General features: G+C 45.9%; 1 protein-coding gene across 2 annotated transcripts in view; it reads right to left on the bottom strand.

The window, feature by feature from the left end:
* Positions 1 to 16,803, bottom strand: part of C8A (complement C8 alpha chain) — a 379,675-nt gene extending 362,872 nt beyond the window's left edge. Inside the window, exon 1 of one of the 2 annotated variants that reach the window (XM_086952763.1) lies at positions 16,494 to 16,803. In XM_086952763.1, the coding sequence (XP_086808889.1) occupies positions 16,494 to 16,588 (95 nt within the window). In that variant the 5' untranslated portion in view covers positions 16,589 to 16,803. The remainder of the gene's footprint in view (positions 1 to 16,493) is intronic. The other variant, XM_086952774.1, reaches the window with a different exon arrangement.
* Positions 16,804 to 17,901: the final 1,098 nt, after the last annotated feature.

Here is a 17,901-nt window from a genome sequence, read left to right as displayed (position 1 = left end):
CATTTGCACGCCGTTCTCTCGGCGCAGAGAAATCATTCAGACATCGGGAGTACATTTAATAGCCAGAATCATCCTCTGTTGCTTTTCACAAATTCTGCGCGCATCAGGATCTCAGGCACGATAATTGTATCGCCAAGGAATGAATTATGCTTGCACACAAAACCGATAACGCTCGCACAGCGGCATCGAACCAGTGCATATGAAGGTAGTTGGAGTAAAATTAGTAATCGGTGTGTGGCTGGAGTGAAAAAGTGCTGAAAAAGGCAGAGGAATACAATAATGGCTGAGGTGCGTTTTTTACAGACCGATGTTGTCAAAATTCTCATTTCTAGCTAAGTCTAGCTTTTGCCGCCATCACCCATATTGCTTGACTAGATTTGTAATCGCACCTTCCGGAGATGCAGCCTTAAGACCTGGTGGAACCCACCTACCTGTAATGTACAGGGTCTAAAGATTTTATTGAATGCAATTGACATGGTTTGCAGCCCATCAAGCCCTTGTTTTCCGTGGCCTGACGCGACTCTTTCCTCCTTCAACAGAAAGCAATCAGCCAATCACCTGGCTCATATAAGTAAAGGAAGACTAGTCCAAGATGACTGCCGTTTTCAAACACTACGTTAGATCTATTCGAGATTAGTGGGGAAGACTTTAAACAGAAATATTTGGCAAAAAACTGGATTGCGACTGCTGCTTGTTCTGCAAAATTGTCATTTTCAATCATGTAATACATTCTACAACTGATAATAAATGCGTTTTATCCCAGTGAGGTGACAAACCTCACAGAAATGAATTCCTCTACCCTGGCCACAATTTTACATTTCAAAGCTATATCACAATATCAATTTTAAAGAAGGTGTAAATTCATATGCTAAGCAATGTTTCTTTTTTCACAAAAAATATATTTTCACATCCTTCTCAGAGTTGAGACTAGAGTACCTAATGCTGCCCAATTACGCAAACAAAGAAAACAAGTTCATGTTGTAGGGTGCCGCCGCGCTGCCCACGGCGACCCGGAAGCTCTTAGCCGGCCGGCCAATCCAGTCGCGGCCGACCGGAAGTCCCGCCTCCCGAGGTCCGTGAGCTGCCGGCGCATGGAGAGCCCTGCCGGTCCGAGGTAGCCCGGGTCCCCAGGAGGGGGCCGGGGAGAAGGAGGAGTGTGGCGCCTGTTGCGGGGCTCCTCGGACCTGAGGGAGCCCCGATTGAGAAGACGAGACGAGACGCGCCGCACCGTGAGGAGCGGAGCGCGAGAGGAGCCCGCCGGAAGAGCGCAGTCGGTGAGTGGGGCCCAGGGCTGAAGTGAAGTGCGTGCGTGCCTGTGTGTATGCCTGGGAGGGGTGGGGGAGGGGGGGGGGAGTGTGTGCACGCGTGTGTGCGTGTGTGCGCTAGGGAATGTGTGTGCGCATGCGTGACTGTGTGTGTTTGAGAGAGAATGCGAGGTAGGGGATAGTGTGCCTGTATGTGTGCCTGTATGTGTGTCGTATGCCTGCGTGTGCATGCGCGCGCCTGTGTGTGTGTGTGTGTGCGTGCATGCAGAGGGGTGGGGGCTGTCTGTGTCTGTGTGTGAGCAAGGGATTTGCTTCGCGCATGCGCAGCAACCAGACGCTCGCTCCCGAGGTGAAATCTGACCTCGTCAAAGCGCGCGTCTGGTAGCTGTCCACATTCCTAAATACGGGCCACAATAGGTCTGAAGCAGACACCTTCAATGCTCACGCATTGAGGGTAGGTCTGCTCGACCTAAAAAGTGTTTTTTTCCAGTCATTTCAGAATTCCTGATATTGACGAACATATCACGTTAGGAGATTGTAGGTAAGCCTCAATGTTAGAACAGGGGCTATAAAGAAATAGGAAAAGTTTGGATTTAAGTTAATTTATGTCAAATACATTCTCGAAAAATTGGCAACAACTTCAATCTAGTTGCATTCGAGAATCAGTACTAGTACTGGGGCTGTTTTTCTCCAGTTAAATCAAGTCTAAAAACTTACTTTCAAAACCAGAGTTTTTCCTCTTTTGGCACTGTTAAAATATTATATCATACGTGAGGCAAAGATGTGGGTTTTTAATTTAGAATTCTCACACAAGCTGTACCTGAGAATTTATGAACTCAACATTGCGATAGATGGGAAAAAGAGAATAGGGTTAAGAATAGTGCAAACTATGGATTGAAATGACACCTTTTTCTTATGAACCTCTCCTGTGCCGCTAATGTTAGGAATTTGAATTTTTACTCCAGATGGATGCTCTACTTTTTGCTATAGTCCGAAGTTTTCCCATATGTTTTATTCCAACAACTCACTGCGTTGCTTTAATGTCAAAATTGGGTGATAGATGACTGGATGCATATGATTAGGACTTGTCCAAACCTGACTCTTTTTTGGGATGAGTTATGCACTCGTATAGGTCATAAATTAAATCTGAACATCAGGCCTTATTCATCTAGTATTCTATTTGGCTCTTCTTTGCATTTACAGGTTCTGAATGTTTTCAAAAGAAAACTCATTGCAAATGTTAATATCACGGTCTGTGGTGATGCTATACTGGAAGTCAACTCAAATGACCACTTTTAGGAATTGGTATGAAAAGATGTATAAAGACACAACATTAGAATCTGTATATGAGTCGAAAATCAAATGGCAAATAAATATATATATATATATATATATATATATATTTTAATATGGAAATAATGATCATGAAATATTCTTAGCCATATTGATTGTGATTAAATGCTGAAGTACTTATGTTTTGAGACCAGTTTTCCTACCTCAATAAAAAAAGATAAAGATGAGTGTTAAAAAACAAGGCTTTGCAAAAAGCCTGTAAGCTGAGAGTATTTCCTTGAAAGCTTTTTTTATTGTATGCATTTTACTCAGGGAAATCATAATTAAAAGGCATAAACATGTTGAGGAACAGATAAAGGGCGCTGACATTTTTGAGAGTGTGGTTATTAGGAGCATAGCATAGGCAGGGAAGAGAAGAGTACTTCAGAGTTCGAAGTAATGAGCAAGAAATTGGCAGTGATGGCAAGAATGCTGCAATGCTTCTTATGAGATGGGAAAGAAGGTGGAAATGAGCATAAGGTGTGGCAAGAAGAGCTGAAGGTGACATAAGGGATTACATAAAACCAAAATGATAAAAACACCACTGAACAAAAAGGTTGGGAGTAGAAGGCCATTGCTGCTAAATAGTGGAGGCAGAAAGAGCATAATAAGGTAGACATAGACTTGCAACTGCAAGTAGTCCAGTTGGGCCTAGACAATATGTATTTTTTAGGGCCCCACATATCATTTTGTGTCCATTTTCCTTGGTGTCTGGCTTTGTTTCACTATCTAACCTCCTCTTTGGCCTGTGAGTCTGTAACAATGTGGGCATGTGAAGGCTTCTAGCCTTTGAGATAAATAAACTGTTACCGCACAGATAAAGAGAGAGAGGCATACGAATGAGCAAAGGGGAGGAGCCAGGCATTGTCAGCTCTCTATGCCAAAACAGATGAAGAGAACTCATTCTTCAATCATGACGAAGAGCATCTCTCAAGATAATGGTGTCATAGAGTAAGGAACTTTGTTACATTGTACATTTGTATTAAAATGCCATCCAACACTAACTGTCCTTATTGATGCTCTGCAAGAAATTGGGTTATTGGCTAAGAGGGGTGGAATCTCCACTCAAGCAACAATCACAATATATTCAGGAATGAAACACAAAAGTCACTAGCTTAGCCTGTGCTTAACCGTCTGGTAGCTTGGCACAAAAGCAGTCAGGACTAACTTAGAAACAAAGTGTAAAGTATGATTGTATCACACAAACAGTAATAAAGTGAAAACACAAGAAAAATCCTAGACCAACTTAGAATAAAACAGTAACTTTTAGTAAATAAAATAACAGAACAACAAAAATACAATCAGCAGAACCAGAGATACTGAATTGTAAAGGTTTAAGTAAAAATAGCACCAAGAAGCAGAAGTTACCAACTATGGGTATCTGGTCACATTGGACTGGGTCAAAGTCATGTGTGAACGGACCCAAATCTCCAGGACCAAACTTGGCCTCAGGGGGTTGTACCTTTTATCCATGGTGCGAGGTCTCTCCGGTGTTTCTTTGCGAGGATTCGCATCGGTCTTCATTGGTTCCAATGAAGCTCTCAGCTGTGCAGCAAGGCTTGTCGGGGCTTTGTGTCTCTCTGCATTGGTTCCAATGAAGTTTTATGCTTTGCAGAGCTTTGTATCACTTGACATTGGTTCCAATTAAGCTCTCATCTGTGCAGAGAGGCTTTGCAGGGTTTTATATCACCTTAGTTAGTTCCTATGAAGATGTCAGCTGTGCAGCAAGGCTTTGCTGACCTTCTTGTTGCTTCACAACTGTTTTGATGGAACCTTCAGTTAGGCAAGGAGGAGTTCTACCTGATGCCAGTAAAGGGTCCAGATCCAGAACCTGGTTGACACCTCTTGGAATCTGGACTCACTCCAGCAGAGGCTGGTAGCAGATCTCAGGGAAGGAGACCCCTGCGCCGCACGGCCACCAGCTGTGTGTGTGCCCCCGCCTCGCTGCTGCCGGAAGCCTTGTTGTGCCTGCCTCGCCCCTCCGCCGTATTGCGTGTCTTCGTGTGACTGTTTAATCGTTTTTTTCTTCCTATTTGTTTACTTGCCCTGTACTGTTGTCCCTGGTACCACCCTGCACGTTGCTATTTTAGGTTTTGTCACCCAGCCCCCCTGCGCCTGCCCGCCCCGCTCCCCGCTTCCCGCCGCCGTGCAAGCGGACACGCCCCCTCTTTGATTTGTGCCCTCCCCGCTCCCGCCTCCCAGCTGCTCCTCCCTCCCTCCCACTTGGCCATAAATGGCGACCGCGCGGCGCAGGTGAGTGTGACCTGCTCGCAGGACACCCCCGCGTCGCACGGCCACCAGCTGTGTGTGTGCCCCCGCCTCGCTGCTGCCTGAAGCCTCGTTGTGCCTGCCTCGCCCCTCCGCCGTATTGCGTGTCTTCGTGTGACTGTTTAATCGTTTTTTTCTTCCTATTTGTTTACTTGCCCTGTACTGTTGTCCCTGGTACCCCCTGCACATTGCTGTTTTAGGTTTTGTCACCCAGCCCCCCTGTGCCTGCCCGCCCCGCTCCCCGCTTCCCTCTGCCATGCAAGCGGACACGCCCCCTCTTTGTTTGTGCCCTCCCCGCTCCCGCCTCCCAGCTGCTCCTCCCTCCCTCCCACTTTGCCATAAATGGCGACCGCGCGTTCGCGCAGCGGTCACGCGCAGCGGGCGCGCCGCGCCTGGACCGCGCCCAGTGCCAGGACCCTTGGCCTCCACCGACGCAAGACGACCCGACAAACCTACGACACCGCCGCCCTCAACGCACTCAATACCGGCCGCAAGCCCACCTACTGCACGGCCGCCCCGAAATGTTTCCACGGACCCTTCACCTGCACAACCTGCAAGTTCTCCTGCCTCCGAACCTGCATCACACCCGCCAAGCCAAACTCCAGCAGCGACCTCAAGTGCATCCTGCTCAACACCCGCTCCGTCCACAGACACGCCGTCGAACTCTGGAACCTGCTCGACACAACCTCACCAGACATTGCCTTCCTCACTGAAACATGGATGAACGCCTCCTCAGCCCCCGACATCGCCATCGCCATCCCGGATGGATACAAGATCATCAGGAGGGACCGCGTCAACCAGACCGGAGGAGGAATCACCATTGTCCACAAGAACACCATCCGCATCACGACTGACGCCGACGATACCTTCACTGCCGCCGAACACCTCCACTTCCAGATTCACACCAACCCTAAGACGACCTTCAGAGGCACCCTCATCTACAGACCCCCGGGACCACGCGCACAATTCAGCGAAGACATCACGAACTTCATCAGCCCACACGCCCTCCCCTCCGCCGACTACATCCTCCTAGGGGACCTCAACTTCCACCTGGAGAACAGCAAGGACCGCAACACCGTCACCCTGCTGGACAACCTCGCCAACCTCGGACTCAAGCAACTGGTCAACACCCCCATGCACTACTCCGGCCACACACTTGATCCCGTCTTCTCATCCAGCAAGCACATCGCCTTCAGTCACTCCACCGGACTCCACTGGACCGACCACAGCTGCGTCCACTTCAGCTTCAGAAAAACCACAACCCACCACCACCCGCAACAGGCTAAACACAGAAGCTGGAGCAAGATCACCGCCGACCAGCTCACCACCTCCCTCAGCCAAAACCCACCAGCCAGCACAACAGACCCCAACGAAGCGGCCCGCAACTTCACGCAGTGGCTGACTGCCTGCGCCAACGACCTCCCACCACTGAAGAACCCTCCCAGCAGACCCAGAAGCAAGAAGGCCCACTGGTTCACCGACGAACTCAAGGACTCCAAGAAGACCTGCCGCACCCTCGAGAAAGCCTGGCTCCTCGACCGGACCACTGACAACATGACCGCCCTCAAACACGCGACCCGCAAGCACCACCAGCTCATCCGCACCACCAAGAAGAAATCACTTAAGGACCGACTGGACAACAACGCCCACGACAGCAAGGAACTCTTCAGCATCGTCAAGGAGTTCTCCAACCCCAGCACCGGCAACATCGACATTACCCCTTCACAAGACCTTTGTGACTCCCTCGCTTCATTCTTCCACCGCAAGATTGCCGACATCCCCAACAGCTTCGGTGCACCATCCACGCTCCCGACCGTTGAACCAATGCACCCCACCGCCACCCTCCGCACCTGGACCATGGTGACCACCGAAGACACAGCCGGCGCGATGAACACCATCCACTCCGGATCCCCGACGGACCCCTACCCCCACCACGTCTTCAACAAGGCCGACTCCACCATCGCACCCCAACTCCGAGACGTCATCAACACCTCCTTCAACACCGCCACCTTCCCGGAGAGCTGGAAGCATGCCGAGCTCAGCGCCCTACTGAAGAAACCAACAGCGGACCCCACCGACCTCAAAAACTTCCGCCCCATCTCGCTCCTCCCTTTCGCTCCCAAAGTCATAGAGAAGATCGCCAACAGACAACTTGCCGCCTTCCTCGAGACAAATGGATCCCTCGACCCCTCGCAGTCCTGTTTCAGAGCCAACCACAGCACCGAGACCGCCCTCATCGCTGCCACCGACGACATCCGAGCCCTGCTCGACAACGGGGAAACAGCTGCACTCATCCTCCTGGACCTCTCTGCAGCGTTCGACACGGTCTGCCACCGCACCCTAGTCCAACGCCTCAGCAACACCGGCATCCAAGGGAAAGCACTGAAGTGGATCATCTCGTTCCTAGCCGGGAGAACTCAGAGAGTCCGCCTCCCCCCGTTTCGATCTGAGGCCACTGAAGTCATCTGCGGCGTCCCGCAAGGAAAAACACTCATCCCCACCCTCTTCAACGTCTACTTGAGACCTCTCGCCACCATCGCACGCCAACACAACCTCAATATCTTCTCCTACGCCGACGACACCCAGCTGATCCTCTCCCTCACCAGAGACCCCGACACAGCCGGAACCAGCCTCCACGAAGGGATGAAAGACGTCGCCGAGTGGATGAAGAACAGCCGCCTGAAACTGAACTCAGACAAGACGGAAGTCCTCATCCTGGGACCATCACCCTCCGCCTGGGACGACTTGTGGTTCCGTGGTTTGCGAATTGGGTTCGACGGTTCCGGGCCCGTTCAATAAAGATCGTCGGAAATGGACGATTTTGGTGTCAGCAGACCGCAAATGGCGAGTGTAGCGTGTCTGAGTGTTTTCGTATGAATCGATATAGGAGAACACTCAGTATTCAAAGATTTCGTTTTAACCTCCGGGTTCCATTTTGTATACGGCAGCCATTTTGAATGGTTGCCCTAACATAGGCCCGATGACTCTGGCCGAACGAGTCGTTGAGACACGTATGCCTTTGCTGACTTTTGGGTGACCTGGCCAAACTGACTCCTTGCCCGAGGCCGACCTCGCTGAGCCAGTTCCTTGTTCAGCAGCTGGTCTGAAAAATATCAAAGAGCAGGACGTGCCCGAGTTTATGGTACACTGCTCCCACCTTTCTATCTCACTTCCAATCTGTTTCTGCCTTTCCTTTACAACATAATCATTGATTTGGGTTGAAGGTTTTATGATGGGTTTGTCCGGCCTGATCGAAATGGAAACTTGAAATTTGCTTGGTCATTTCTGGTGGGCTGGACAACGGAAGATGGGATTGTCTGAGATTGTTGTCATACGCTACTTTCAAAATGTTACACTGTCATTGGTCAGTTTGTATGCACCTAATGCTAATTTGAAATAGTGCCTGAGGCTTGATTTTTGGCATAAAAGACCATGCTTCGCTTATTGAATTTGTGCAGTCTCTAGTTAACCACCCGTGTGTGCTTCATAGATCTCTGTTCCTGGTTGCAGCCAATAAACTTTGGTCTTTGACGTCATCAAGAAGTATCCCGTGTCTCTGTTTGCCAAGACAGGGGAACTCAAAGGTATCAGGCGTTCTCCCTAACGCCGCTGGGTTTTAAAACCCGGTCCTTCAGTCTCCTGGTGGCCCCTAGCCCTGGGCACCGCCCCCAAGCCTACAGACCACGCACGCAACCTGGGCTTCATCCTGGACTCCTCCCTCTCGATGACCAGACAAGTCAACGCCGTCTCCTCTTCATGCTTTCACACCCTCCGCATGCTCCGTAAGATCTTCTGATGGATCCCGACCGAAACCAGGAAGACAGTCACCCAGGCCCTCGTCACCAGCCGTCTGGACTACGGAAACACCCTCTACGCCGGAACCACAGCCAAGCTACAGAAAAGACTCCAACGCATCCAGAACGCCTCCGCCCAACTCATCCTGGACATCCCCCCGACGCAACCACATCTCCGGCCACCTGAGGGACCTGCACTGGCTCCCTATCAGCAAGAGGATCACGTTCAGGCTCCTCACTCACGCACACAAGTCTCTTCACGACCAGGCCCCCAAGTACCTCAACGACCGCCTGACCTTCTACACTCCCACCCGCCAGCTACAATCGACCAACCACACCCTTGCCGCCGTTCCACGCATCCGAAGAGCCACCGCCGGAGGCATATCCTTCTCCTACCTGGCGGCCTCCCCATCCACCTTCGACTGACCCAGGACCACCTCTCCTTCAGGAAGCAATTGAAGACCTGGCTGTTCGAGCAGTAGCGAACCCCCCGCCCCCCAAGCGCCTTGAGACACTTCCGGGTGAGTAGCGCGCTATATAAATGTCATGATTGATTGATTGATTGATTGAAGATGTCCAGTAGGAGCTCCAGGCAGGTTTAGTTGGAGCAGGTCAGCTGGGTAGTTGCAGGGAGGATTCTGAAGTTTGTTGTGTCAATCAGACCCTTGATGTAATTCTGGTTAGACTGGGATGAAGGCAAGCAGGTCCAATATTCCCTCTCAGACAGCAAGGTAGTCTTTCAAGCAGCAGGACAGTCCTCTGGCAGCAGGGCAATCTCTCTTCTGAAACATTCACCAGTCCAGGAGTGTTCTGAAGAGAGCTCTCAAGATGCAATATTTATACATGGCGCCAGTCTGTTTGTAGAGGGGACAACCTTTCCTACCACCTCATGTGATTCTGGAAAGTTTTCTAGTTCCCCTGTCAAGGCTCCAGACTGTTTGGGGGGACAAAAGGCAGGCAGACCTGGGTTCAGATTAGTGTGTGTGTGTGTGTGTGTGTGCGCGCGCACACATGTAGGAATGCATGTGTGTGTGTGTGTGAGGCAGAGTCCTTTGAAGTACAAGTAGGACTGAATACAGCTCCTTCCATTCAGCCTTTAAGGACAGCTGAAACTGTCCACAACTACACCCCATTTGTGTGATTGTCTGGAAGAAGTTCACAAACCACCAACAGCAAAACTATTCACAGTCATGTGACACAGGACACTGGCAGAAGGCACATATGGTTGGGACAAGGAAACACCAACTTTAAAAAAGTATAGAGCACAACTGTATCTAGTTGCGTTTTTTCTATAGTAAATAACTAGACACAAAAGAGGACAAGAAACTGAATCAACTTGGCCCTTGTTTTATTCATATTAATTAAAGACTCGTTTAATCTACGTTACTACATTTTTTGTCAGCCGTTACAGAGAGCAAATGAAGATACCAATAAAGAGAAGGGAAATTGAATCACAGGTAAAAGGGTTACATGGTAGCCGATGAACGCTCTGTCATTGATTACCCTATCTGCAGAATAAATATGCCAAAACATCACACAGTGATGTATGGAATATATGTCTTCAATAGAGGTACTCCGTTTGTCCAGATAAGGGCCTATTGAATGCATTTTAACCCCTTTGCTGCGGGGGTAATTCCCCAATGGTGTGGGGGCAGGAGGGGTGACCACGGCACCGCGTTGCTCGTGACAAGCCCAGCTCATCATGAGTCACAGTGGAGCTGGGTCCATGACGAGCTGGGCTCGTCACGACTTAGCCCACTGACTAATTTGCCCGCACAGGCGGGGAATCAATTGCATGTGGGCGGAGTGCAGCCATTATGACGAGCCCAGCTTGTCATGAGCGCAGCTTCACTGTGACTCATGACGAGCTGGGCTAGCCAATGGGAGCGGTGGAGAGTTGCGTGAACAAACTCCACATTAGCTGTCCAATGAGTACCAATTATTGACAACCAAATCACAAATTAGAGATCAAATTTAAGAACACCACTATTAGGACCATGCTGTCGAAATAAAGGATAGCAACAGGAAGATCCAACTTCCTAAAGAAGTTAAGTGAGGTGAGGATTATGAAGTCCAAAAGCTCTGCAACAGCAATGCAAAACAAAAGAAGTAACACCTGATGTTCTGTCAATGCTTGATGATTCTCCCTGCAACACATTAGGACTTAGGAATCAGCACAGTGTGAATGGAAGAATCAACAGGACTCAATAATAGACTCAGACAGATAATTAATATGGTTATTGTATCAGAGATTCAAAATTCACTGTTACAAGTAATTTCTTGAGAACTTCAGTTAAGAATATCACAGCTTTTATAATAGTGCCAAACATTTAAGCAAGCTTCTCGTATTAAAAACAGCTACTGATTTACAAGGTCCTACCACCATTAAGGTAGAAGGATATTTTGTTGTCTAACAGCATAAATTCTAAGAGAATAGGAAAAGGGTTTAAAATTAAAGTCCATTAAGGGGGAGTCAATTAGCATAACCAAGAAAATAGGGAAAATGGAAAAAATGCAAATGGTTCAGGTAAGAAGGCTCAGTCCGTCATCTACCGACTGTGCCACTGACCATGCAGTCCAGGAGTAAGAGAAAAGTCCATAAAAAATCAGTCAACACAGCATTCATGTCGCGAGCAGGAAAAATCAGAATGGCATCTGGTGTCCCTCCTTTGGGGTTTCTTCTTACATAAGATTTTTAAGATCATCCAGTGAAGATGCATCACACCAGCATCAAAAGATTATCAAGTGTCCATATTCACACAGTGCCACCTAGGACACTTGCAACATCGACATGGTTTCCCATGCTAGTCATGAGAATCCAAAGATCAAGAGTCCACATAAGAGTCCACATAGGCTTAGTTTAAATAAAAAAAAATAGTAGTTTGCCATAGCAATAGCTGAAATTCTATTCCCAGTGGAATAGTACACAGTGAAGTTGAAGAAACATTTGGCAATGTGAAGGTGTGAACATGTATGGGACAAATAAGCCACATTTTACTTATGGAAAATGACCCATTGTATTAAATCAGGGGACAAATCAGCACTAGAGAAAAAGCATTTTGAGAATGCCTCTAAATTAGCATTGCACGTTGAAGTGAAATAAGTTCTAAACCAACATCAAATATAGCAAAATGTAATCAATTTAATTAGAGAATATATACAATTTTCACAAACATTATTGCTTGAAAATAGCTAATGTTAGAAATACCTTACTACCACAAATGTTCACAATATTCATTTAAGTGCACATTTTTCTGAAGTAATTTTATAAATAGTGTTATCATAATTTCATAAATCATAGAAGCTCTAGTATCACTGTACGAAACTTTTGTATTTAATTTCTACACAATTTTGCACCGATTTTTCTTGGATTGGTGTCACTACAACGCAGGCTATTACAACGCCTGCTGTTACAACGCGATTTATACATCGCATACCACTACAACGCATAGTGCTTTTAGGCGCTGGATAGTGAATTATTTAATTTACTATTCCAACTCCAGTCCCCGTGGATAGTAGGGAAGGTGTTGGATAGTAAATTAAATATATTCCTTATCCTAGAGCGCCCCCCAGCGCAATGCGTTGTAATGGTTTGCGTTGTAATGGTTGCGATGTAATGGTCGTGCGTTGTAATAAATGCGTTGTAAGTGATGTTCCCCATTTTTCTTACTAGTGCACACTGACAGAAAGCATGCTTATATGTATTAGTATTACCTAATGTGTATGTTTTCTTCATCCATGTTTAAAAGCATGCTTTTACAGGGCTTCTTCTAAACTTATCTAAGTTTTATGTGTCACTGTGTCTAACGTGTGTGACGTGTACTTTCAACTTTTCGTGTCTTCTGTAAATAAACGTGTCATGTATTCGGACTTTTAAAATCATGCTGCATCACCCACATTTCGAGCATATGGTAATTCTGAAAGAAAATCTGACCATGGACAAGAAGCATACTACATGTGTGCACATCACATACATACATCTGCCTACAATTCAAGTATCTGCACCTGTGGCCCTACCAGGGAGAGATTTATCCAGGTGCACCTTTCAACACATTCCTTATTTATAGCAAAAGCCTTGTGCAATCATGTTCTGATTTCTCAGTCCTGGATATACGGGCCTGAGACAGATGAATATGTAGTGCAGACTAGGTACAGAAACCACCAACTACCCTCAGACCCCACAATCTACCACCCATGAAATACATGAACTGTGGCAATCAGAAGCACCCTACTACCCTTATCCCAATCGAAGAAAATGAATAACTCCACCAACATGTATGGACCTGCACAACTCAATGTGTCCTATAGGCTAATGTGGATGCAGGGAGTGAAGCCTTTTGTCGTCAGCAGGACACCTTCAGTGTACCAAAATGGAGTCTATGCACAACAGAGCAGTGGCATATGCCCACTGTACTTTTATGCATAGAGGAGTGGATGACATTATGAATGCCGCTACACATGCCCTTGGGGTCTGGTCCTCTGCCAGGTCTGGTTGTGAATTGCTGCATGAGGCCAAAGCCAGTTCAGCCACATATGTGCGAGGGGATTTTGCCCCTCACAAATGTGTCCTGGATTTTCTGAAATCAAACAACACAAAATGACAAACATACAAATCACTACTTTTTCATATTCATTAGCTTATTTAACACCCAGGCGAGACTGGCGGCCCCAGGCGTTGGGTGTTTCTCAGAGAGGCTGGAAGGGTTGGGGCTGGTATCAGTGTGGTGGGCCGGTTTTGTTACTGGGGGCCGACTTCAATATTGCCCCTTGCAACAAAAGCAGCAAGCAAGCGCTTCCAGCCTCCCGGGTCAGGAAGTGCTTCCCCAAAGGCTGGTCCGCGAAAATTGCCAGGGCTGCTTTGGGTTACCAGTCTGTCCCTGTCTAACACCGTGGAGGCTATTACATGACCACGCAGTAGCGCCTAATGGGAGCTATCCTTTTGTTAAACATTGATGTGAAGGTGAATTCATTTATGTTAGGTAAAGAGATTTATGGTTTCATGCACCAGTAATGTTCAGAATTTGAGGTGTCTCTGTTCTGTGCACTGCATTTTCTGTGCACGTTACTCTAAAATACAGGTGGCAGAGTCCATATCAAAAGGCACATTTTTCCAATATTGTACACTGTTTAATTTGTGCTTTATTTTGAAATGATGGTTTAAATCGTACACAGGTGCATTTATGCATATTTTGCTTGTACGCATTGGGGACATGATCCTTTTGGTCTAAGTAGTGAGGCGCAGGGGAAATATGGAAGGGGGTGAGTGGCAAGGTTGATACGTGCCTCCAGAATGAGTAGGTTCTGTGATGGCCCCAGCTTCAGTCTCTGTGCCCCTCAACGAAAGACTTGGTGCCAACTGAGCTATAGTCTTGCACACAAACGTCTGCTGTTCCGCAGGACTTTGCTTGCTCATAGCAATAAAGCAAAAGAGCAACAAAAACACATCTTGAAGTTACTGCAGTTTATGCACCACCTCAGAGTACATGGAGTTCAAATGCTAATTCCACACAAAACGTGTGTATTCCATAGAAAAGTACATTGTTATAAATCCTATAAAAAGTATTGTTGTGCCTGCTTTTTGTTACACGTCTAATAAGACCGTGTTGCAGAAACATTATACTACCTCAAATTCCCCATGGACCACTGCCTACTCCTAAAAATGCTCTTGTCAACATTCACAAAGGGGACTGTGTCGCCTAAATGTGGTCCCCTATGTGAATGGGTTAGAGGTCCTGTTTGCGAGTGAGTTACCATTAGCTTTGTGTACTTGGTAAAATAGGGCCTTAATTATGAAAAGTGATGCATCGCTGCGTGATAACAGCGATGTGTCACTTCTCAGTGCACCCTCCTTGCGACATGACGGATGGGTAACATTTACTGTATGATGCATCATGTCGCAAGGAGTTATCAATAAGTCAGTATTTCTGACGTATCTGTAGGCGCAAAAGTGACTCATTGCTGGGGTGTGTCTTAGACTCAACTCCAGCAATGTGTCCTTTCACATTGGGCAAGCCGCAATATCTTATGACTGCTCTGAGGCAGGAATAAGATATTGACGCAATGGCTTCCTAGAAATGGTGCACTGAAATCTCATAAATTTCAATGTGCCACTTCTATGAGGCTTTTTGCGGTGGGAACGACCACTTTGCATACATTATACCAGATGTAGGTTTAATGTGGCACAGGGGTTTACAAAGTGACGCATCTGCCTAGATGCACCACTATGTAAATAGGGTGCAACGTGGCGCATATTTTACGCCACCGCTAAAACGTGACGCAACAACGGCGCAAAAGTGATGCAGGGTCTCATAAATAAGCCCCATAATATTTTGCAACTGGATTTCAGTCTCAAAACAATGATACATACCATAAGGAATCAGCATTTGAAAGGGATGCCCAAAACATGCCACCTCCAAATACCGATTCAGTATGGTCTCCTAAACACATTTATCCATTTAGAAAACCTTTTCTGAATTGTTTAAGTGGCTTAGTACATTTTAAAAAGGGTTTTAAGTGTCCGCAAACACTCTGATTTATCGAATCAGAATGCCCACGAAATGTACAACCCTTTGTTCATCTGGCTCTATTTCTGCTTATTAATTGATTTACATGTGACATGGATATTAAAACAAGGACCGATAGTGCATTAATATAGCAAACCTATTCCATATTGTTTTTGCACTTAACCTAACAAACTAACTGTACCTAAAACTGTACTTTTATCTGGATCTTAAGTAAACATTGCAAAAAAATGTGAAATCAGTTTGTGCCCTGCAAAGGTGCAAAGGCTGTTTGTTCCGTTAGTTTTCCGACACAGCACAGGAAACACCAATGGGCTTGCCCCCTTTTTTGTTGCAGCAGCGTAAAGTTTCTGTATCACGGCGCTACACAAGCTGTGGGGGCAGATTTAGAAGCCCCTTGCAACACTTTTGCGTTATTTTTAACATGTGAAAAGTGACGCAAAAGTGGCGCAAGGGGCTTGTAAATCTGGCCCCGTGGCATTTTAAGCGAGTGTAACCATTTTATGTCTCAATAGGAATGTTTTAGTAAGGCATCAAATGCTGCTTTGTGACCCTTTCACAAAATTAAAAAAAACATTAGCTTAAAGGATTTCTGATGTGAAACCCTCTGATATTGGTTGTGTTATGCCTTTCGAAATAAAGTTCTGCGCAGCGGTTCTGCGCCAAAACGCCTGAATTTGCCTATTTAAAGCCATTGTGCTCGTGTCTAACGGCTTTAAAAAGTAAACAAGCATTTGAAAGAAAATGTTAAAAAGTCATAAACGTTTCTATACTATGCAATTCTTTCACTTCAGAAACTGTCACTACTAAAAAATACCTTCTGTGCTGGAAACTCTCTCCAAAAAACTAGCCAAAGTCCAAACAAACAAAATCATGACAGTATATGTATTCAGTCATACCGATTATTTACTTCCCAAACTTCCTATGGTTTCCAATTTTTCTAAATAGATTCTTTACGAGATCTCCTCTAATTTACATTTTCTCAGGCAGCTTTTTCTATGCGAAACATTATTTAATATACAGGTTAAATATATTCCTTCCATTAAACACTCTAACTTAAGAACATTTAATACAATTGTGCTGTACAATCTCACCGCAATCCTACACACCAAGAGTTATGTTCAAATTAAATAACTAGTGCACTTGTTCCCCATCCGACAATTATTGTAAATTATCAATTCACATGGCAACATCAGAGTCAACCCACCCAGCAATGGACAAGTGCCTTTAGCATGACTCTGTTCTTTTGATACTGGACTTTAGGGGTTCCTAATTTCCGGCACAGAACGTCAATTTTAGTAACATGGGCTTACCTTTGCAATGGGACCTTCCCTTGTTCAGTGCCAAGACATGTTGCTATGTGCAATTTCAGCAGTAAAAGGGCGCACATTACATGAAACATCCACATCCTGCCCTACACAGACCCAATGCTTTTCTGTGAAACCGAGCTGATGTTTATGGTGAAAACTGCATTTCTTCCTTGCTTGGACCCTACTCTGGTGCGTGTCAACAAATGTCCGATTTCCATGGGACAGAAACACTGCAAATCATTGACCAGTGGTCAAGGCTGCACCTGAGGGTTTCAGCACGCCCTTACTGGAATTTCCAAATCCCTCTAGAGCCAGTTATCCTCATCGTTTTGCAACAGGGTTGCACAGTCTTTGTTTACTAAGTTAACAAATCACTGCAGATACATTGTCCTACTGGGTAAACTGAGCAAATAAGAATGAAGGTTACAATGGAAGAGAGTTCTCACTGCAAAGAAGAAGCTACCTTTGCAAACAACAACAAATCAAGATAATTAGATTATGGTTTGGTTTATGTGTAAAGGACAACAATGGCAGGGGTGTAACTCGTTAAGGCAGCAGGTGCAGTGGTGCCGGGCCCAAGAGCTATCCGCTGCTTAATTATGGCTGTATTTTACTACCGATTGAGGGGACAGAAGTGCCTTTCCTCCTTGCTTGCACTGGGGCCCATGGTGGATTTCTCTGCGATTTTACCATGCAGTGCTTCTTTTGTTGGGATATTGTGTCTGCAGAGCGTGTTAATAAAGATTTACGAGTTATTTGAATAAAGCATAATAGTGGCTCAACATAATTTCCAGTTCTAATAAATACAGAAATTGGTGACGTAATCAAGATCACACAATGTGGTAAAAAAGGGGGTAAGTGTTTAGTGTTCATGTTTCCAAGTCCCCCAGCTGACAGTTACTTAATTAGACAGGGTCTCGACCTCTGTTCGATGAGTCATTTCATAGACTGTAAATCTTGATATGAGTCAAATATATATCACATTAATATTGTGCTTACTCTAAAATCTATCCAATTATAGGCAAAATGGTATTTACATTTTTGACGTTTGTGTTCTATTTTTTTAAAATGTATATCAATACTTTGTAACTAGTATATAACAACTGGCTAAGTGAGTTGTTTTATCTTTTCGTTTTCTGACTTTCTTTAAGCTCACTTTACTCACGAGCTGTGATATGCACCTCAAAATGCAATGCTCAGTACACTCCTTTGCTGAAGACGTGAAAAAACATAAGGTTTTCTAATACAATATGGTGGCCGCAAGCTCGCGAATTTCAGACACTTCATAAATTTACCATACATTATGTGCATTTTTAACTATTTCCATACAATTTTTCTTACACCTCCGTGATCACACCTATCCCTTATTGGCGCTTAAAACCTGTCAAAATACCTTCTTTCCACTCTGTGA

Source organism: Lissotriton vulgaris, chromosome 1_1, assembly GCF_964263255.1.
Source record: "Lissotriton vulgaris chromosome 1_1, aLisVul1.2, whole genome shotgun sequence".
Classification (NCBI taxonomy): domain Eukaryota; kingdom Metazoa; phylum Chordata; class Amphibia; order Caudata; family Salamandridae; genus Lissotriton; species Lissotriton vulgaris.
This window is presented reverse-complemented; position numbering and strand designations above follow the sequence as displayed.